The 23,604-nt window shown below is 34.1% G+C and overlaps 1 protein-coding gene across 6 annotated transcripts in view; it reads right to left on the reverse strand.

Annotated features, from left to right (window-relative positions):
- CCSER1 (coiled-coil serine rich protein 1) overlaps positions 1–23,604 on the reverse strand; it is a 617,185-nt gene that overhangs the window by 233,379 nt on the left and 360,202 nt on the right. The window contains exon 9 of one of the 6 annotated variants that reach the window (XM_042812633.1): positions 10,791–10,913. The exons of the other annotated variants lie outside the window; for them this stretch is intronic. Coding sequence (XP_042668567.1) covers positions 10,830–10,913 — 84 coding nt within the window. The 3' untranslated portion in view covers positions 10,791–10,829. Of the gene's footprint in view, positions 1–10,790; positions 10,914–23,604 lie in introns of those variants that run through there. 6 annotated transcript variants of the gene reach the window in all.

Below are 23,604 nucleotides of genomic sequence, written 5' to 3' on the forward strand. Positions count from 1 at the left end.
GTAAGCCAGCAACACATGTGTTCTACAGCTTAAGTGCTTCTGGAAAAGTGGAGTGGAATTTTGAGTGTACAAACAGGATAGAAGTGTATTGCTGCACTATGCCTTTATCGGTACATGTGAGGAATTTGGAAAAATGAGTTGTGAGTTCAAAGAAACATTAAAGCGTATGTAAAAGTAACAGTCAATATCACAACTATTTCAACCATGGAAGTTACATCTATTATAGCATAATTACATCTTTTGCACACTATGAAATGTCCAAAGGTTTTAGTAATAAGTTTGCAGGGGAAGAGAAATATGCTCTGAGTCACAGTTAGTGACTGGATACTCTTTCCAGTGAAATCTTTAAATTGGACATAGTAAGAGATTCAAGGTCAAAAGGGAGAGGGGCAGTCATGCTGTACTGCACCTCTCTTCCCATGTCTTTTCCTCTTGTATTTCCACTCATTTTGTAGATCAAAAAGATAATCATCAGGAAAGGAATGTTCTCTACCAATGTTTCTTAACAAATTGCCCTTTATTTAGTACAGGTCATATAGTTCATATACTCCTGGTTGTTATGTCTCCTTTCCTGTTTCAACTGATTGCACTATACGGATGGTTACTTATGTTTCCAACAGTTACTAAGTATCAGGATGGTACTTTGCAAAGACCAATAATTCTGATTACCCCAACTGTACTATGTCATTACAAACTGATAGGTTGTCGTATCCAGATTATCACTTAATTCCTTGTCCAAAATAGAACATTCAGAATCACCTTTTAGACTTCTTTTGCTGGTGTGAACCACGAGCAGAAATTTCATTGCGTTTTAGTCATAAGCACAACTGACAGAATACTTCACTGCAATATCAAATCATATGCAAAGAGAATCTGTAGAAATATTAATATTCCCTGATGTGCTTAAACAAAAAATAATCCTTATGCAACTCACAATGTTTCAAAATTAGCTGCTAGGTGTTGTAAGTTACTCTGAAACTCCTTTATACCGATGTGGTAACAGAAACATACACCTTAGAATATCCTGGCACCTATGGAAAATAAAGCGAATTAGTTCACATGAAATGTCCCAGAAAATTATGTCTCAGAGAAGACATAATTAAATAGATTTCACTAACATAGTAGTAAATGTCAGAAGATTGGTTTTGTGTGAGATGAAGATAACTGCTCTTAAATCCTGTTTGCCTTTTAACTTGAAACTGTAGATATTTTTCTAAGCTTGCTTTCCCTTGGCAATGGCCAAAGTTCAGTTGGACTACTTACCAGATATTTTGTCCTGGGACTTCTAGAAAAGTGTTTAATGTGTTATCCACACAGTTATCCACATAAAATGAAACTTATTCATTCATTTCTTGGGCCTTCATTACTCTGGGAGCAACATCTGGCAGGAAGGTGACAATTTCTATGGGTTAAATATGCTCTTCCAAGGATATCTTATGACATTTAGCTCAGAAAAAAATAAATTTTGGCTGAAAAGAAGAAATAATATCTAAATTGTGTAACAAAGAATGGCTAAACTAAAAGCACTAAACTCTCATTGGTAGATTAATTCCTCTATCTTTTGAGGATTTGGATGGGGAGGGAACAGGTAGGAAGAAGGTTCATGACACTGGAAGTGCTATTGCTGCTAGAAATTAAGTCAATCTTCATGACAGTGATTTCCAAAGGAGTTCTTCATTTTTCAGCCTCCAATTTCCGTGACCATTTTGTAATCGCGTTTTCACAATTTATTCACATACTACTATAATCCCACAAAAACAGCAGATCCGAATTTTCACTTTAGTGTAAAAACTTGCTTCTTAAATCCATGTGATAATTGGATGCCCTGGATTTCAAATATCTCATTCTAAAAATAAGTAACACAACTGCACCAGTATTTCTAAAGCACTTATTTTAGCAAATGAGTTTACTAAAATTTTATTTGTTATATAACGTAGATCTAAGTTTTTAAGTCTATGAACAACAAGTATTTTAAATGCTGTAAGCAACCAACGGTTTGTATTAACTTTTAGATACAATTTCTGATTGCATTTATGGGTGTCACATCATTTTCTTGGTAGGAGTTAGAAGTCTAACTTTAATGAGGGAAGGAAAGAAGAAAACCAAACTAACACTTGGTCTCCAAAAAGTGATTATTTGAATTAATCTTTTAAAATTAATGCTTTTAAACCAAAACAGAGGAGAAATGGGAGTTAAGTAATTTACTTTCTATACCAGCAGATTAAAATAACATTTACATATTTGCAGGAGAACATACCATTATCAACTGAATTAAGCTTTAAATCTCAGTGAAAAACAATTGTTGCTGTCAACTTGTCAAGTAAAAACAAATTGAATGAAAACCTCAAGCATTAATGCAGAAGTTAAGGAATGCAAAAATCAACGTGTATGCAAGAAATTCAGTTGTGAGAAATGGATAATATTTTTGAAAATACTATGAAAACTGTATTATGGAGATATAAGAACAGGTGCTTTGTTTAAAAAAAAAAAAACAACATAATTCCAATAACATGTCTGTTTATTTTTATGTACGCAAATATTTACCAAGTATTATTACAGATATGTAACGTTTCTTTTACAAACTAAATTGAATCAGGTTTTACTTAAATTTATGAAATGGAGCTTTTATTTCTCATTAACACAGTAACTTTCAACTAAGTTCTCCATAATTAAAATGGTAGAACGTAAATGATTTAATGCAGTACTGCCTTAGAATATTAATTTAGTATTAAAAATCTACTTAGTTTCAGAAGGGCAAAAAAACAGGCAAGTGGAAATCAAGTGTAGAATTAGCAAAGGAAAAAGTAGTTTTTAAGTTATGATAATAAAAACAAAAATAATTCATAAAATAAGTATCTGGAAATACCAAGAGCCATATAAGAAATTAAGTGAGCAGATATATTTGTTTACAACTGAACATACCATCAGAAAATCATAGAATGACTTAGGTAGGAAAAGACCTTTAATATCAAGACCAACTGTTAATCTAGCACTGTCAAGTCTATCACTGAACCATTTCCCTATTCACCATGCCTATCTATCTTTGAATCACCTCCTGGTATGACTCAACTACTTCCCTGGGCTGCCTGTTTCACTGCTCCACAATGTTTTCAGTGAAGAAACTGTTCGTAATACCTAGTTTAAATGTGCCCTGGCACAACTTGAAGCCTTTTCTTCTTGTCCTAACACTTGTTGCTTGGGAGAAGAGAAGAGGCTGTCCCCACCTTGCTATAACTTCATTTCAGGGACTTGTAAAGAGCTATAAGGTCTCCCCTGATTTTCCTGTTCTCCATACTGAACAATCCCAGTTCCCTCAGCACTCTTCTTAAGACTTGTGTTTCAGACCCTCTACTTGCTTCATTGCCTTTCGCTGGACACATTCCAGTGCCTCAATGTGTTATTCATTGTGAAAGGCCCAAAACTGAACAAGTACTCAAGGTACAGCCTCATCAGAGCTGAATACAGCGGGACGATCTCTCCCCTAGACCTGATGGCCACAAAATTTCAGATGCAGGCCACCAGAGAGCATTGCAGCCCCTTTTCTTCAAACCTGTAGCACTGTATGGGACACGAACAGCCTTGTGACACACGCCTATCCAGGCACCACTGTGGAACCTTCTCATCCTCAACAAGATCAAGACTGCTTGGGATTATCTGCACACCTTCTCAAGGTGCACACGATCCCCTCATCCAAAACACTGATAAATATATTAAAGATATATTAAAGAGATAAAAGATATTAGAAGCATATCTCTAATATGGAGTCTTGAGGCACACCACTCATGACTGGCTTCTGATGGATTTAACTCCATTCACCACAACTTTTTGGGCCCAGACACTCAGTCAGCTTTTTATCCTTCTGCGCCCAAAATGACCTCCAACCCTTACATCACCCACAAGTGTTTCCCTGATGGGTGCCTTCTCTAGTTGGCTCACTCACCAGCTGTGTCAGGAAGTTTTCTTCAACACAAACTAGAAACTCCCTGGAGTGCTTACTCTTCACTGTATTATATTTCCAGCAGACATCTGCTAAGTTGAAGTTCCTTGCAAGAACAAGGGGTTAGCAATTGCGAGACTTCTCTCCGCTGCTTATACAGTATTTCATCTACCTCTTCATCCTGGTTTGGTGGTCTGCATTCATATATGCAGTAATTCTGCTACAGCAGTGCCAGCTCCCATTTTTTACTAAGGTAAGCAACGTAGTAATCAAACAAAGCAATACAAAAAAGTGAAGTGAAGCAACAAATTTCTGCTAGTATATCTTCAATTTAAAGACTCCATAAAGCTTATTTTTCTGCATTATCATAGGTATGAATCAAATAAAACTCATAAAGCACATCCAAGTTAGAATTACTTGCTGCTTAACTGAGTTAAAAGTGCTGGGCCATGTTGTTCAGCTCCGTATTGAAGTATGTATACCTAGTACAGTTATAGCGAAGTGTTCATCTACAAGAATTTGGGGTACATACAGGAAAAAGTGTCTTCACAAAATTCCATTACCCATTTTCAAAGTTAATGTACAACACTATACTTAAATTGAATAGGTGGGTAGAAACGATAGCTGCTTTGAACTGAAGATCTTCTTGAATATGAAATGATGCATTTTCTTAGACAATTAGAAACAGACGAAATCTAGATGCCTAAATTTCACTTGTTTGTCTAAGGAACCCCCCGATATAGATGAGATAGAGCCATACTGACTAAAATGTCCCTAAGAAGCAATAATATTTAATAGGATAAATGAATTACTGATACATATTACATAAAAATAAATAATTTTTGTAATGTATACTTTATGTAATCACGTAATTTATGCATATGAAAGAATTCAAAAGATCTGGTTATTCAGAAGGTATTCAGTTTTTTCTTTCCTTCTGAAAATTTGAGACAGCTATACTATTTTGAACTTTTACAGCATACCACATTGTTTTAAATAAAAATTGTTCAAGATATTTTGCTAAATTGTACTATTCTGTCAAATTCCATTGCACTAAGCTAAGTTCTACAAAATAAATTTAATATATCTGAATAATAATAATAATAAAAAAGTTTGCAAATCACTAGGCTGTATGTGCATTGACCTTCGCTCTTCCTTTGAATTTGCAGTATGGTTCATTTTAGTCAAGCTGTTGAAACATTTGTGCTATAACGCATTAAATTAAAGCAACCAGCTGCGATGTTTAATTTAAGCTAAATCTTTATGATCTACAAATACATAATACCTTAGAGAATAACTGATATTTCATGTTACTAAATGCAGTTAGAAAATACGTAACAAAAAGGTTGCAAATTTCCGCACATTTTACTTGGTGCATATTTATTCATTTAAACTTCGGGTCTTTAAAGAGCCCAAGCATTCAGACAAAATGTATATTACAGAGAATAAAAGAACTAATTCTACCCTTTAATGAATACATATATCTGAAGCCTTATGGTCTAATGTGTTATTAGATTACTCCTATATTTTATCCTTCATTATGTGCAGTGGAGTTTCTCCACTTGTGAGAAATCCAGAAGTAGAAGAAGTCTTCAGTTTTTTGTTGTTATGCAGCAATTTTAGCAATTGTTTTGTCCAAACAGATATGGTACACAGAGATGAATAACAAGAGGAAGAAAAACAAACAAACACCAAAAAAAGTCCTTTACAGCTATCAATCTTATATGACAATTCCCTCCAACAATGGTTAAAGCATTATACTGCTCTTGACAGGGGCAATGTATAACAACAGAAAGAAATAACAGTTTATGAATGATTAAGGAATATGGGAATGTTTTGAGAGATTAATAAAGAAGAGAAAAAAAACTTAGAATAGCGACTACATATCAGATTCAACAAGTATGAAAACTAATGTAACTAATTTCAAATTTCAGGCTACAGTTCTAGAAACTACCTGTAAAAAGTCAGAGTACTGATATTGATATCACTAGTTTGATACATTACCTAGCTGAATATTTTGTTTATCAGCAGTCCAATGTTTTTAAAAAGAGTAAGCTATAGGTCTGATTGTTTGAAGATACATAAAACAAAAATTCCAGCTAGAAGGAGTCATCAGTGACTCCTACTTATGTTCCTCCAGTAAACTAGAAAGCTGATTTTCACTGACACTAAGATGCTCTGGTATTCTAGGATAGCTCTTTCATTTTTTTAAGTTACAACTCAATCAGCAAACTTCTATAAAAGCCAGAACACACAGACAACATCAGCAAAACACAGAAGCTTTGCATTACCACAGTCTTCTGGTCATGGGCTGCAAGATTCCAATAAAAGGCTGTGCCTTAAGGAGTAAAGCTCCAGAACAGAGGTATGTTGATCCCCTTATGTAAGAGACTATTCTGTTAACTTCTGTGTCTCAAAGCTTGCTGGGGACACAGATGGACTTGTTCAAGTCCAGACAAGTCCCGAGCAAGGACCGTGAAAACCTATAAATTGGAGCGAGACACCTTATCAACGTTTTTAGCACAGAACCTACATAAAGGCAGGAAGCTATAGAAAATTTTATTTTATTAAATTAAGGATTTTGTAGATTTATTCTGTTAGTGCAGCTTTCCTTACTAGAAAATATAAATATTCCTACCACAGAAAAAAAAAAAAGAAAAAAGATCATGCTTCTACTATTTTTGGTGTTTTATGTCTTTTGATCAACAAAATTCTCCTTATTTTGATAAATAATGAAAAGCTCTCCAACTTTAACAACCAATAATTCCCACAGATTTTAAATACATAGATAAAATGGATTCCCATTTTTATTTCTCTACCTTCATTTTCATCAGCACCCTCCTTTCCTATCATATTTCAATCCTTAATGCTTATTGTTGGCAATTTCATCAACGGTTCATTGATTTGTGAAAGCTATTCTGTTTGAAAGCTGATTACTATTATTTTTGTGACTAAAAATAGTGAAGATGTAGTGAAGGATGAAAGCAAGTACAAAATCTGTTGCTTTTAACTACATTTTCTTTGATACCCTTCCATGTTTATATTTATAAAAAATGATTTATATTTATGCTTAAAAATAGGAGATGACTTAATAAAACAAATTTATGATTTCTACAACAACATTCAAAAATTTTTTCAGACTTGGGGAAAAAACAAACAAACAAAAAAATCAAAAGCACTAAATCTCGGTGTAAGAGTTTCTAGCATTCTAAACAATTGTTTAAAGGATCTTTGAAGTGAAACCCTGTGCTGAGTACTTGGCTTGATCTCCAATAACAAAATTACAAAGTGAAATTCATCTAAACACTTGGATAAAAGTTAATGTAAGCCATATGTTTACATAAACATATCTGTGTAATTTCAATCACACACTATAATTTCAGAGTAATAGTAAACAGTAAAGTGCTATGTGAATGCAAGATGTTTGCTTTAACTTCTACAATATTTGCAACTGATTACAGTCTTTCATTCATCCAGACACTAGTTAAAACCCAGACAGGAAGGAAATTAAAAAAAAAAAAAAAAAAAAAAGGAAAGAAACACCATAACAAACCACAACATATAGATCTATGGTAATTACACTCAAACAAAACATACTTGACAGAATTCCTTCTTTGCCTGCCAAATAATGCACTCAGAATTTTGTTACTCTGGCAACAGTGACTTAGATCAAGTGCCCGCAAAATTCCAGTCTAACAAATCACTATGATACTTTACTACGAAATTGTCCTTAAAAATATAATTTTCCCACTGCTCCAACTATGTTCCTCCTATTTGAATTAGAAGAAAATCGCCACTGAAAGAATTTAAGTCCTATAAACAGTCTTTACTGTCTGCTATTTTCAGACATTTCTTGCAACAGGGAAACTTCTTTCAACACCCAGAAAAACAGTAAAATCATTAGGCAAAGAATAAATTTAAAATCAGTCTAGTTCTTTCTGTTTTCATGCTAGTTAATGGCTCTCTCTGAAATCCCACTTGCAGTCTAAGGGCTTGGGAACATGGAAGACAAAAGACCTTCAAGGCTAAGAGTTCAGCAGTTTTTCAAGTAGCAACTAACCTACCCGTTTCCTCATCCACATGGTGTTTTAGTTAGGAAAGGAGGGAAGATTTAAGTTGGATGTCAGGGGGAAGTTCTTTACTATGAAAGTGGTGAGGTGGTAGAACAGGCTGCGCAGAAAGGTTGTGGATGCCCCATCTCTGGAGGTTTCAAGGCCTGGTTGGATGGGTCTAGGATTAAATGTGGAGGTTGGTGGCCCTGCCTGCGGTGGGGGGGTTGGAGCTTGATGATCCTTGACGTTCCTTCCAACCTGAGCCGTTCTATGTTTTTATGAAAGCAAATTCTTACTGAAGCAGACAGACCCACTTCATGACCTTTGCTATGACTGGATTGACCCTGATTTAAAAAAAGCCAACTTGTTAGTTTGAGTAGTTAGCATTGGTACAAACTCATACTATCATGAGACAAGCAGGCCATCCCTGCTGGCAGAATGGGCACTTCTGCAGATTATGCTTACACAAAACCTAAAGCAACAATGGTTATTTTTACATCACATATTAAGTTTGCTGCTTTAAGTTTAAGTCAGCTGTGTTTGGGAAGATCCACCTTTCAAGAATTACCCTTTAGATATTTCTGAACATGCACAGTGAAACAAAAGCTCTGCTGCAAGCACCATTTGCTCGAAGAGCAAACTCTGCTGGCATAAGAGCTTTTGAATGGCAGTACTTGGAACCCTATTAGAAGTCCTAATACATAAAATTAAGTTTAATAATTTTGTGGAGAAAACAAACTATAGGAGCATAACAAAGTTTCAAAGCAACATACTCTCTGTGTAACAAAATACCTCTCAAAGGATATAAGGTACACCAGTTTGAATTTCATGGAACTAATTCACAGAGGAATAGGAGCAGATCTCTTCAATTCATGAAGACAAAGGTAGTCTCATGTGCTCGTTATATTTTAGATCCTCACTGATCCACCTTCAACTTCTTTGGCTTGGTTAAAACCATGTCCAGTAATCTACAGATGTGAGTACATTTTAATAATGTTCCTTAATGATGAAATGTTGCATTCAAAGACTTGAAAATATGTTGCTTTTCCATTCTAATCAAGAAAAAGAAATGGATTTGTAATCTTAAAGCAAACATTTGTGAGATTAACTTAAAAATAAGACTCTTGTGTTTTACACATTGATTTAAACGCTGGAACAGCATGAGGATAGTTGCCTGCTTAGTAACCATTGGCTAAATTGAAAACCTCCCTTAATGGGAGACAATTTTCAATCTTACTAACTCATTTTGCAGTAATTCGCTACCACTGTACACATCTAATATCAATTATCATTAAAAAATTCCCACATTATGCCAGTTAAAAAATGATACATTTCCTGCTTGTGATACTACTTAACATCATTTCTTTCACATCACACAGACAGCTTTTTCAACCTTTCCATAAAATATAGTTTGTTCACAGTTTTATTCATGTCGTTTCTTTTCAGTGAACGGCTTTTTGAAACAAGACCTTCAAAAGATGATATTGAGAAAAGCACTATCATGTAATAATGCTTCTGTAACCAAATTTCTTGTTTGTGAGCAGACAGTTAATAATTTTGTATAGCATCCAAAAATAATAATTTTAGAAAATCCTACAACAACCCAGAATTCATTTAAGACTTTATCCATTATGTTTGCCTGTCTTAAGCAAATTCCAACACAGAACTACGCTTTTCAGCTACTCATTCATCCCTTGTCAGCTGTATTAAAACACTGCAATTTCACTGGATTTCTCTTCCTTGTTTGTAAAAGAAGAATACCTTTTCCCTTTCCAGTGTTCCAGATGCAGAGGCAACTTGTGCTAAAACCCCTGCCATTAAGCTGGAAAACTTGATTTCTTTTAAGATCTGTATTTTCAGCATAGTATCACATTATTTAAGTATTTTCCAAGGAGCAAATTTCAAGGGAAATGAAATATTAAGAAAACACACCATTGAGTAAAAGGTATGCAACACATGGGGAATAAGGAGAAAAGTTTCAATTTTCTTCAGTCTTTCATAAGAGAAATAATTCACAAGTACACAAGCACATTTGCAATGTGAAAAATAACAATTTCTTAGCAATAGGGCAGTATGAAGATTGAAACTGCTTTGACTTTATAAAGGCTAATATGAATTTGTATAATAGTACTCCAAATAAATGAACATCATAATTATTTCAGCGTTTTCAAAGCACATGCAACTGTGTTGCGAAGCTTTTTCCAAAACACAAAGTCTTCCTAAGATTATCAGTAAGATTATCAGTAAGCAATGTAAAAGTGTATCTGGCTCTTTCAGTGGTATGCAGCATTTGGTAACAAAAAAACAATTGTCTCCAAAGACACAAATGATTTATTTCACTTTCTGCATAACTGAAGATTTCTAATTTCAACTAGAAATTCTAGAGAACAACTTCTCATTTCAGAGCAGCAAATGATTCATTAAGAGACAAATTCCCAACACAGCTCTTTAGTTGCCTGCAAATTGAGTAAAAGATGCACAAATGGAATAAACCATGCCACCTGATGCCCAATTTCCAGCAGTTTTTAATGAATAAAAGCTTATTAGACGTTTGAAGAGCTCAGTGAATTCCCTAAAACTGTGTTTTATCACAGAATGATTGGGGTAGGAAGGCACCTCTGGTCCAAACTCCTGCTCTTGCAGGGTGAACTAAGAAGAGAATGCCTCTGTCTTCTTTGCATCTACCCAGCAGGTATTTACATACATTGATGAGAACTCTCCTTGGTCTCCTCAAGACTGAACAGTTCCAATTCACTCAACCGCTCTTCAAAGGATAGGTGCTGCAATATCTTGACCATGTTGGTGACACTACAGTGGATTTTTTCCAATATGTCCATGACTTAAGGACTTTTTTCACTTTGCAACTCAAAGACTGAAGATAGATGTTTGTATGTGGATGTCTCACTGCCTAATAGAAGCGGTCCCTACAAAAATCAAGAAATTCTCAATTATTCAAGCTTTTTGAATATTATTCTTATTTCAGCTTAACATTTCAAAACACACACATTCCCAAATTTATGCTGATTAGCAACTTATTCTATACACAGCATCACTCTTGGAATTAAGCATTATTCAGTATGAGCACAGAAATCAGATTTTGGCTCTGAACTTTTGACAGACAAACATTATAAAGATACAGAAGATTTATTTAATTCATGTATACAGAGGAAATGTGCAATGAGTAACAACATTGATAGAGATAAAAGGCAGAACTATTTGAAGGCAATGGAATTTAAATGAGAGTAGAGTCCAATCATCATCACAAAATAGCAGCATAAACCTTTTTGACAGCAAATTTGTCCTCTTAGTATCTGTAATTACATGTGACAAAGCTTCCTTAATCAAACATTGAAATTTTGTCATTAATTTCTAGAATCTGCTTGAAATTGTAGAACTACGGAGGTTTTTAATATGATGAATCATTCAGAGATAATAAAAAAAGAATTGCATAAATTCCTTGCTAGTTCATTGATTAACAAAATTTTATGTTATCACCCTGCACTTAAGGTCTCATTCTCCCTTTAGATCTACACCAATGAAATCACAATAGCATAAATGCCAGGATAACATGACTAACAGGATTTTTATAAACTAAACAGATGTTGCAAGGAAGGATTTCATCTATCAGTCATTTACAGTCACTGAAAAACAGCAAAACGTGAAATTCATTTCAGTCACCTTGTTAGGAAATAAAGAAATTTCGAAATGCTAACAGAGCACTTGATAGCCTTTATTTCTCCAATATTTGAAGAATATTTTAGTGCTTACTAAAATTATACATCACGAGTTTAAGATAAGCAAACAATCAAGTTCAGATCACCTTAAAAACGAAATACAAGCACATGTGAAACTATAGCTCCTCTAAGTAGCATTTGACTACATCCAATGCATATTATAGCTCCAAGATGAGGAAGAGAGATCATTATCTTTTGATCTTTTGCAAAAACTGTAGAATCTTCACATTTAAGTGTAAGGAGAAGACTATTTCTATTTAATTCCATGACACATATGCAAGCCATTTAGGCCACGGAACAAGTCACTAAAACCTCCAACAGTCTAGAAATGTGTTCATATTGACATTTAAGTTCAGACACGTTTCAGAAATGAAAATTGGCAATTAAATGAATATTGTCAATGAGGTTAAAATGTCCAGTTTAATTCATACCAATTAATGGCCTCTCAGATCAAAGTGAATGAAAAAGTGTTTTTGGAAATATACTCAATACTTCAGCTCCTAAGGAGGGTCTAATCCAGAGGATGAGACTTTGGAGTAAAATCCCATGACAATGCACAGGGTGTGTACTGGATCATCAGAACCAACTGTCATGTTCAGATCCATTCCTACTGATGCTCACAAATCTGTACTGGATAGTATCCAAGATATAACCAAGAAAGACAAGTTATCAAGCTACAAATTACTGTTCTAGTATAAGCTGAGTAGAGCCTTGCCCATAGTAACAGATCATGGTATTTTAATATTGTTTTTCTTTTGTCAGGTTTTAAAATAAAATTTTAAAAAAAGTTCAAAATGAGAAGAAAAAATACAGTGATATTGAAGTTACCTCTGAAATTTTCGAAGAGCTTTAAACACATAATAGTGTATTTCCTTGAGTCTGATTATGAATTTAACCCAATTTCTGTCCTGAAACAAGACAAGCTTGAGTCTAGGTATTTTCCTCTTTGAGACCTTCAGGATAATTTTAACTTAAAGTTAACAGTGTGTTAATTTAGTCGTAAAAGTGAAATCAAAAGTGCTTCAAACCACTAGCCATAAATTGCTGACCTGGAGGTACTCTCATGAATTTTCATCTGCTCAGATTCAAAAACCGGGCATGTTCTAAAGCTCATTAAAAAAAAAAAAAAAAAAAAAAAAAAAAAAAAAAAAAAAAAAAGCAAGCTGGTTGTGCAGCAGATAGCCTTACAGAAGAGACTCAGTACACCATTAGGTCTCTCCAGTCCTATTTGAGTTCAACTAAGCTCTTCCGAAAACACTAGCAACAACAACCGGAAAACATTTGTTCTAAGTATTATCTACTACGCAGAGAGTAGCATTAAATTATTTAAAATCTAAATATCCTGACAATAGGGAAATAAAACTTCACTTTCAGTTCTAGAAGACATCTGTGGAAAAGTATCAAACCCTTATAGGACTGCACACAAAAAAACTAGGACTGCTGAGCTTTCAGTCCTAATGATGAAGGTTCAGAGTGGTTTAATTGGAGTTTGATTATTTTTAAAGGTATTTTTTGAAATAATGGCCAGAGTGACATGCTATGTTCAACTATGCTAAAAAAAAAAAAAAAAAAAAAAAAATATAAAAGAAGTTTGTGTTAAATAAAATGTAGAGTCTTCTAAAGATGAAAAAGTGATGTACTGATTTAAAGCCCAGTGACAACATGTTGCACATCTCTCCTTCCTAAGCTAGCTTTATAACTCTCTAGGTACTCATTACAGTACATTCTGTATATAGTTCTGTTTATTAACTATAAATCTGCATCTTGTTCTTAGTGTTTTAACCGCCTCTATCCCAAGAGAAAATATACAGCTTTCTTTTCTTGACAGCAATATTGTAGTCTACCAAATTCATAAATATAATAATGCAACTTTGACAGGGAAAGGCTACTTTTGATGTCCATAGAAAATGAGAGATACAAAAGAACATAAACGCCTTTATCCTTTCATTCTTGTTCATCTCTCCCAGTACCTGGGTGGATATAATATATGCATATAATATTGCATCATCAGAAGAGTCTGCAAAAATGAACGTCCAATTAATCTTTTCCAATACAAATCTCTCACTGTATTTAGGCTTTTACAAAGTCCTTTGTCAAAACATATTCTGACTGAATAAAATCTTTCAGGACAACTTAAACATACCTTTAAGCTGATGCAAGTGCCTACAATTCATACAAAGTCATTTCCTACCTAAGTTTCCAAAAAAAGCTTAAATGTATTTTAATGCATTTTTGATTCCTCTAGGTGACAAAAATATTGAACTATTCAGAGCAGTTGGAGTGAAAAGGACAGTAATAATCATCTCCAACAGATGACTTTACAAACAGATATTTGCCCTAGGATTCAAGAACAATTGCTTTTTTTTTTTTATCAAATCTTCCTTAAGGGGCATCTCATTGTGGTTGATTTTGAGATTGCCCACTCATAGCTGCTATTGTGTTCTTCAGCTACCACAAACCAAAAAAGAACATGAATAAGTCTTCAAAATAATTTTATTCTTTTTTTTGGTCATTTTTACACTATGAACACGGTTGCTTGGTTTTTCAAATTTCTACTCAAAGGTAGAGGGAGTTGTGCATGTGTGATGCACATCCTATTGTTAACCTTTTTGTTTTTTCACTTGTTCTTTTGCTTATTTGTTGAAGGAAGTCATATCATTAATCAAAGGGAGACATGCAACTTAGGTAACACTGACCTTTGTTGCACTCTTGTATTTCCATTGCAGTATATAAATCTTCTTTAAATCAAAAGGCACAATATGATCTAACAAATGACAAAGTAAGCTGCCAACAATCTCTACATGTCAGGTAATACATGAATATATCTGTCCATCAAAAGCATGTTATTAAGGATACGAAGCACTCTATTATTCTACAAAATTGATACTTACACTCTTCCCCTCTAGGCATTCCATGACAGGACTTGCTGTAAATCAGCACAGCTCATCAACACATCGAGTAGCTACACTTAGGTCTGCCAGCTACAGACCTAGCACTTACTGACAGATAAATCACAATGAGCAGAAATGAGAGCTTTCTTTCCTCTTATTTTCACACTGAAGTTTTACAGAGAAAAGAATGAAGTCAGCTCTGATTTCTGTTTCAATTATCTACACAATTCCATTAAAGAATTTATAGGGTTTTGCTTTGCCATGGTGGATATTTCTTAACAGTGATTTGAAAAGAAGTAGGAAGTTACAGGGAGCAAAGATGCACAAATTAATGAACATCATGACAGTAACTATGCAGTAATTGAAGTCTTTGACAATAAGATACTTACATTTTTAGTTCTCAAGTATTTGCTTGTTTTTAAGACTTCTTATTTCAGTTAAAAACAACACATGGACATTAATAAAACCTAAGACACTTGCCATGAAGTGAAAATGTTTGCAACACATTTTAATGTACTTCCCTACCCTGTGTGAGGTATAGATGACAGCTACTCTAAGGCTAGCACAATTGAATGAGAAAAATACTGCATACTAAAAGTCCTACATTGGAATGAGTGACTATAAGGCTCTAGCACTAAGACACAAAAGGGATGCTGTCAACTTGTTTTTTATATCACGTTTAAGTTTAAGGCATCCAAAATGGAGAATCAAATCCAACACCATGCACAGCTGACAACAAAAATTATTAAATGTTAGTTTTTTGGATCTGCAAAAATTGTGCATAAGACTGCCAGTGCAATTCTGTCATAATAAATACATATGAAAATTCAAAGCAGTCAACATCTCATAAGAAAAGGGAGGATGCATATTTTCATTTATTTCAGCATAAAAGCAGATGAGCTGGGAAAAGATGTCTCCTTGATCATTTTCAATTGCATTAACTAGTCATAACTTTTAACTCCCCTTCCAAATCTTCTGAGAAGCATAGCACTATTTATAGTACCATATAGGAATTACTAGACGCTGTGTAGTACAAATGGCTGTGGAATGCAAAAGAGATGTCAGTATCTCAGTCTTAGAGATAAACATTAACCTAGAGTGTTGGTATCTTTCCCAGGTGGCAAAAAAAGCTATTAACATATTATTCAGCTATAAGAATATTATTCAGCAGTGCATCCCACATGGTCCCTTATCCTTACCATGGACTGAGTCTAAATTTTACAACATCTTCAATAATAGGTTCCTAAATAATAGTTTGGCATCAAATGTAATTAGAATACGTGCTAGGAAACTGATAATCAGCTGGATGTTTGGGTAACGCCTATATGAAGTATCATGTTTATAATAAGCACAGCAGTTCTTAAAATATCATTATGTAAATAAAATCTTATGATTTGTATTCAGACTTCCAAATCAGAAAGAAAGAAAAGAAAGAAAGAACAGTTCCCATTCTGACAGCTTGTAATATATGCAAAGCAATATAATAAAGTAAGAACAAAGAAACAGTAACTGCTATGTTCCTCAGTGACCTGGATGGAAAGACAGAATGCATCCTCAACCATTTTGGATGCGACACCGTATTTGACTGCAGATGCTCCCCGTGGAGAACTTCAATGTGTGGCTCGAAAAGTCCCTGAACAAGCTAGTCTACCTCTGAAGTTACCCCAAGTTCTTTCTGAACTCAACCACCCATGATTTTATGTTTCTTGCTCTTTTGTTTAAGAATTCTTTGATATGATAGTCTTTTCCTATCTATGAATGTCAAAAAGTTAACCAATACCAGTTTGCATGCTAAGCAATATTTTATTTTATCAGACTACAACTTAGTATTGTCATAACTTTTGCTGCACAGTTCCTCCCAAGCACCAAGAGCAAACAAAGGAATGTATCAGTGCAAAAAATGCTACTAAATAAAAGTTAACTTCTAATTGCTAATATGTAGGGAATACAAAAGAAAAAAAAACACCAAAAAAACGAATGGAAGAACATAGAGACGGAAGGACTCAGTGAGTGTCTTTGAAGCAGTACAAGTTGCATATAAGCAAAGTAGCAACATGACAAATACACAGATAAGAATTTTGAGGACATTTGGCAGTAGAAAAGTCTATGATTTGCAGTTGTTTTATAGAACTGATATGAAACACCTGAACGTAAATACAATAAATTTTTTTAAAACATCCAATTATTATGCCCATGCTACTTAATCCTTAGTAGCCTCGCTTAATAGTTCCTTCTTCTAATCAAATGTAAACATTAACATATTAGGAAAAAAAGCCTGATAGGCCACACAATTCTTATTTGCATATACCTACTGGCATATTTCTGAAATATAATTGCCAGCATCTATGCTAATACTAGAACACTAGCAACTGTGTAGCACAGTGTTCCAGTAACTAATGGGGTTGCAGGTGACAAAACAGCAGATTACTTTTTACCTTAAAAAATGGTAAGAGTCTGCAGAAATGCAAAAGATAGTATGTTACCTTGAATTTCTTATTATTATGCTCTACAACTGGTCTTATCGAGCAATTGTTGTATATAAATCTAGTTTTTAATCTTTGGATAGGGATTGATATTAATCATTAATATCCAAACACAGTGAGCACATAAATAGTGCATGGGAAAGTGAAAAATAGATAAAAAAAATAAAAAATGCTGAGATTTCAGCTCATCACACTGTCAGAATTGCCCTGTCAGCTTATATCAATAGCTCATCAGCTTATCTCAATAGCTAGGCAATGAGAAATAAGAAATGCTAGATTTTGGTCTGTTTCGTCTTCTCTTGATGCATCTTGTGTGTTCCTCATCAGACCATTCTCTCTATTTCACCAAACTCAATATGAGAGACCTCACGCACATGATATATTTTAATAACTCATGAACAATGAAAATGAAATAACGAGAATTATCAAGAAAGGAAAAACAAAGCCCAAGTGGAACTAAGAAAAAACACCTTCTTGAGATCCTCTATTTCACTACTGATTCTAGCAGTTTTTGAAGACATAACCTTGTCATTGCCACTCTTACCATGTTCCTTCCTTTCTGTGCAGATACATAATATCATGTGCATAAATATTCAGGTTCCTGATTCCCTACAAGCTGCGCATATTATGCACTCTCCACTTCATCATCATCTCATTGGTTAGGATTGCCTGCACCTTGTTTCTCCTTGGTTTTGTGATTTTGCAGGAAAAAAAATAAAAAACAAACAGGTTTTAGTAATAAAAACCACATGTGAAAAAAAGCCCTGTGGTTGGTTAGTACTTAAATCTTGCTGGCTAATCAGAATGATCCATGTTTTAAAATTCAAAAAAATCAAAAGAAACAGAGAAGTTACTAATTCCAATCTGACAAATAAGGATCGAATAGCACTGGAGAAGATATCTCAATAAGCTATTGTGGAATAGAAAGAAAGAAACTGATGAACCATATCATCCTAGGGATTGTGATCCAAAAGGAGATAAAAAGCAAACATATTTGTCCTTTAGGATCTGAATTCCATTTCCATAAATTAAACAAGATGTAAGAGAATAAACTCCTCAAGATGCCAGAAACTGATCTGAGCTAACTTATTCACACTGACTAGTAAGGAAGGAGGACTTGCATAGCAAGTTGTATAAGCTGAGTACATCTGTCTGCACTGATATCAGAAGGTAGATCTAGAGCCAATCTGAAAAATTCTCAGTCCTCTTTAAACAGCTCTTCCTTAGAATCTATCATCCTGCTCTTGCAAGTAACCTGATTAATATACAGTTTGGCTGAACAATGAGCTCTCCTGCTGCTTTAAATCATCCTTTAATTGTATAACTTCTTATTTTTCCAGCCTATTAACCTCAAATCCTCCACAAGCTCACCAAACATGCTGAAACAAGTTTACTAAAAGACATCCTTTTTTCTCTTCACTTCACCATCATGATTAGTATAACAGATACACTTGTTCTTTCTGAAATTTTAATACAGCGCCCTGCTGCCCAACTAGCATTGTTTGGTGAAACACTCATCTGCAAGCTGCAGCACAAGCATCACATGGAGAAAGCCTGGTTTTATAAAGCCGTGTCTGATAATCAGTGAATTCTGATAAATAATATAGCCTGCAAACTCTATAACTCTTCTGGTAAATCATGAGCGCTCCCTTCAAGAAAAACAATATCATCTGTAAGTCAAATTGAGAAATGTAAGATAAATGTCTTGCATTATTGCCAGAAAACTCAAAAATATGTTAAATACATTTCAAACATTGAATAATTCATAAACAACAGCTCTGAGTAAAAAAAAAAAGAAAAAACATATTTTCATCCTACATTTTGAACTGAGCAAAGACTAGCAAGCAAAGTTTATTGCTTTCGATTTTATTAGCCCTACAGAGCAACCTAACACGGTATTAAAAAAGTAATACCTTAGAACAACAAATTATCAAATTATTATTAACTAGTAACTTACCTTCTCCTTGAAATTTAAATAATTAGTAATTGTTCTTCATTTTTTTTTAATGACCACATATTAACTTCTTTTCTTTTAACTCTCAGTATAGAGAAATATAACATCTTATCCAATTACATGACCAAAAGAGCTAAAACTTGGAATTACGTGAGCAGTATATTTTTGAGTGAATTTACCAAAGTCCAAATTCATAAGCCAACTTTTTGATTTGAGACTAGTCAGGTTTGTGTGTACAGTCTTTTAACATGCTTCCTTTCTGAAGGGTGAAGATTTGCATAGACCGCTAACTCAAGACACCCCCCAGCTTAAAAATACTTTAAGAAGCAGATAATTTATGAAAGCTTTCCAGAGAATACATCCCCCACTTATTGTACTGGGACTGCAGTGAAATCTCTTCAAAGTCAAAGGAATTACATGTGAACATCAGTCAGAATACCGAACTTGAAAATAAATGCAGCCTCCACGCAAAAAAAAAACAAAAACAGGCATCGAGTCCATTTTCTCCAACAGTGGATAAAACACACAAAGGACACCAAAAGAAATGCACATATTGGTTACTATAGAAGGGAAGAGAGAACAATATTTCAGAAGACAAAGAAAGAAAATCAAAAGAGCAACAGCAAGACCCAAAACTGCAAAGATGGAACAGTTCAAGAGATAGATGGAAGAAAGATACTTTGCACTGCGACCAAAATCTACTTACAGTCAAATCTTTACTATGACCAAGAAAACAGGATTTTATCTACATTATGTGAAATAAATATTATAAGCACCATATCTAAGAAAAGCATCCTTCTCTTCCACCCTAGCAAAAATAAAACAAAACATCCCAGGAATAGATTAGCTGCTCAAATCTGGATTAATGACACTTGATTCCATTCATTCACTTAACCGAAGGATGAAAGAATTGCATGGCAAAGTTTAATCTCTTCCCCCTATCCTTCCTAGTCTCTGAACCAACCAACCAACCAACCAAAGAACAACAATGAAAGTAGATAGGAAAAGGACATTTTTGCTATTCAAACACTGGAAGAGAGTATATTTTATACTAATAAATACAATAAATATTATACCAGTTTTTTAGCTAATACTTCACACTGATGTATGTAGCAGTAGTAATATTTACTGTGAAAGTTACAGCAGAATATCACATACAGCATTACAGCTCTACCACTACTTAAAATTGCTGCAGAGTTGTATCAAAGAACACAGAGCACATGAAGAGGGGTTTCCACCTTTGGAAGCAAGATGTCATAAAACAAGAAGTATTTTCACAGTGAGAAAAAGATTAGTCTTTGAAACAAAGGTTAAATGAAACCTCTTAACTTTTTCTGCATCTGAAATAACATAAAAAGCACCCTTTCCTTTCTGTTAAAACTGAAATAAGAGTGACAAGAAAACAGAAAATTTGGGTTTTTTTCTCCCTGAAAATTCTCATTATGGACAAAAATGTCTAACTTAGGGACATAAAAATATGCCAAATCTTAAAATGCTGGAATACATTGTGAATAAAAAAATTCAGATAATTCTACAAAAACAGTATAATTCCCTTACAGGACTTCACTAGAACGTAATCAAAAATGAAATTTTTGCTATTAAAGCACCAAGGACTCTTCATTTCTGATGTTTGCTATGCCAGTATGTATGTTGAGACATATCTATGAATCATGCTTCATACAGCAAGGAAATCTGTGTGAAGTATTACCTGTAAACTGTAGAAGACAATTCATAATTGAAAGAGAAGCAAAACATTTTTCTTATATTTGGTCTTTAGTAAATTGGCACAGACAGCCACCCTTACATCTTCAAAAGCAAAAATATTTCCTCAAACAGAAAATTAATTATTGGAAGAACAGCAGTCCTGGTTGATTCATTAAGCATTGCTGTGCAGCACTGAAGATAAAGCGTTTATTAATCTGAAACTCATCCACATCAGATGACTGCAGTAAAAATGTGTCACACAAATGCCTTTAGCAACATACTGAAACTGTTAACATACAAACTAAACTGCTGATCTTAAGAAGCAAAACAAGCTTTCCAGCATATGTGTATTTGTTTTTAAGCAACACTACCTCTCTCTTCATTCTTTTATAAATATATATGACTCAATATTATGTCAATACATGATACCAAGAGAAAGTTATATCTTATGGTCATATTCATTTAAACTAAACTATGTAATGTTTTAAGATTGTATCAGGAAAAATATTTTAAGTACATTTCCACATTTGGCAGCTCAGGAAACAAAATGTTCGTCATTCTGTAGCGGTAAGTAACTACCTAGAAGCAGACTGAATAGTAGAGACAGCATGGATGTGTGATATCACACGATGCTTGTCATCTGTCTTTCACATAGATTAAAAAACAAAAAAAGTCAAGGCAATTAAGTAATCAAAACTATATAAAAATCACACTTGTGGTTTTGCTGACCTCATGTCCTTCATTCCTAGCATTTCTAACAACGTAGATTTATCTCAGTTACCCTGTGAGCTTTGGTACAAATCCAGCCTTGCACCACCACAGCTCCTTTGGTGAGGATTGCCCCCATCTCGTTCCTCAGGTGAGGTACAGCTGCTCAGCTCCACAGAGCTTAAAGATCACTGGACTGTGACATAACCATGGCACAGGACAGACACTACATAGGAATTATAATCTAATATTCACCATTCATTTAAAGTGAAATCTGAATGTGTAAAATTCCAAAGACAAAAAGTCAGAAGTATGAAACGTTGTCCTTTCACACCATGGAATACACAACAGTGATCGAGTGCAACACAAAGTTTTCCTTTCCACCATGTTTCCAAGAAGCTGCCATTTCAATTTGTCCTAAAATTAATTGTAGCTATGTGTTTTGATTTATCTTGATATTTTCCTTTGAGTTAAAAGCTGATTAATGAAAATTAGTTAAAAAAAAAAATAAGTGGAAAAGCAGAACTAAGACCTACAAAAGCTGAAGTTTTCAGAGATTTCAGAGTCAAGTAAGATATGTTTGCCTCCTTTTACTTAAAGATCCATCAGTAAAATACTACATGTCTCAAAATCATCATTCTATGAATGACACTGGTGCTGAAGACAAGCACGTGTGGTGCATTATTACCAAAGGAAAGAAAGTTTCAGCATTGTGTCTGGGGGAGACTTGGGAAATTTCTCTATTACAGATTTGCTCTTTTCTGCAAAATCATTTTTATGAAATATTGGGAGAGCAGCATTTCAGCCAGACTAGCAAGACGCTATTCTATGCTGATGACATAATCATTTATCTATGCCAAGCACCACAATATGACAATGGTTTGTGATAAGGACTTAAACTAATATGCAGAATCATCTTCTCAAGTGCCAAGGAATATTAAAGATGCTATCTTACTGGCAGCTTCTCATCAAGGGACTGACATAGTTGAGGAACCAGAGGCTAATCCCCATTGTGTGCCATAGGATATCGCCACTTTCGCACTTTGTGTCTGCCTTGCGGAACTGATTCACAGAGTAATTACCGCAAAGATAAGCTTTTTCTGGAACATACACAATTAATTCTCCTGTAAAAAGTAGGAAAGAAATCTGACATTTAATAACGTTTAAGTACACCTAATCTTTTCCTTTTCTGCTCCTAATATTTCCTAAATATGTCGAAGAAAAAAGATTCAAAAGTACTTACAACTGTCTGCTCTTATGTAAATTATCCATGAGTATGTAATAGCCCATCATAAAATAGCCAACTAGAAATAATACTATAAACCCTCAGAACATAGAGCAAGTGGATAATCAGTGTAAAGATCAATCTAGAATGTTATTCTCTTTTTCATAAGCATTAAGGCAATTCTTTCCAAATAAGAAGTACCTTATTCCTTTAAAATTTGAAAAATATTTTTTAAAGTTTTGAAAATAGATAGGCCTAAAAATTTATTTTTGCTAACAATTCCAAAAACTGTATTCATCATGAATTCATCAATTCATTTTTCCAAATCTCACTCGGCCTGTCAAAACAACTTGTGACTGCAGGACTGTATCTACCAATCCATTTACATTTCACAGGCATATTTTGAGGTGATTTTTGCACTTCAGTGTAGTGCCTTTCGTAAACTGCTTGTAAACAGGATTCAAGTGCATCTTACGCTTTCTGTTACACTTCAAATATTGATAATTCAAAATAACACTCCTTCATGACTACAGACAACTGGCTAATTGCCCATTGACAACTGGCTAATTGTCCGATTGAAATCGGACCAAAGAAAAGAACCAAGGTTGCCATCAATCTGCACTCCAGAAATAGATTACGCATATTTAGAAGAAAAACAAATCAAACAACCACACACAGAAACAAACAAACAAAAAAAACCCACACCAATTATTTAACATAAGTTTTGAAGATAGAATAATTTGCAAAATTAAAAGAAAAAAATGCTGTTTATTTTTTGTTTAGCTGATTCTGATTATCTAGAATTAAAGCATTAACTTCTACAGCTTAGGATAAAGCTCAGTTAGATAGCACTAGCTAGTCTAGGCAGCTCATAAAAAGGGAAGAGTTTGGGTTTTGGTTTTTCACATTTGATAAA

The sequence above is a fragment of the Centrocercus urophasianus genome, unplaced genomic scaffold (genome assembly GCF_019232065.1).
Source record: "Centrocercus urophasianus isolate 14NV4802_14NV808 unplaced genomic scaffold, USGS_Curo_1.0 seq_13, whole genome shotgun sequence".
NCBI classification, from domain to species: domain Eukaryota; kingdom Metazoa; phylum Chordata; class Aves; order Galliformes; family Phasianidae; genus Centrocercus; species Centrocercus urophasianus.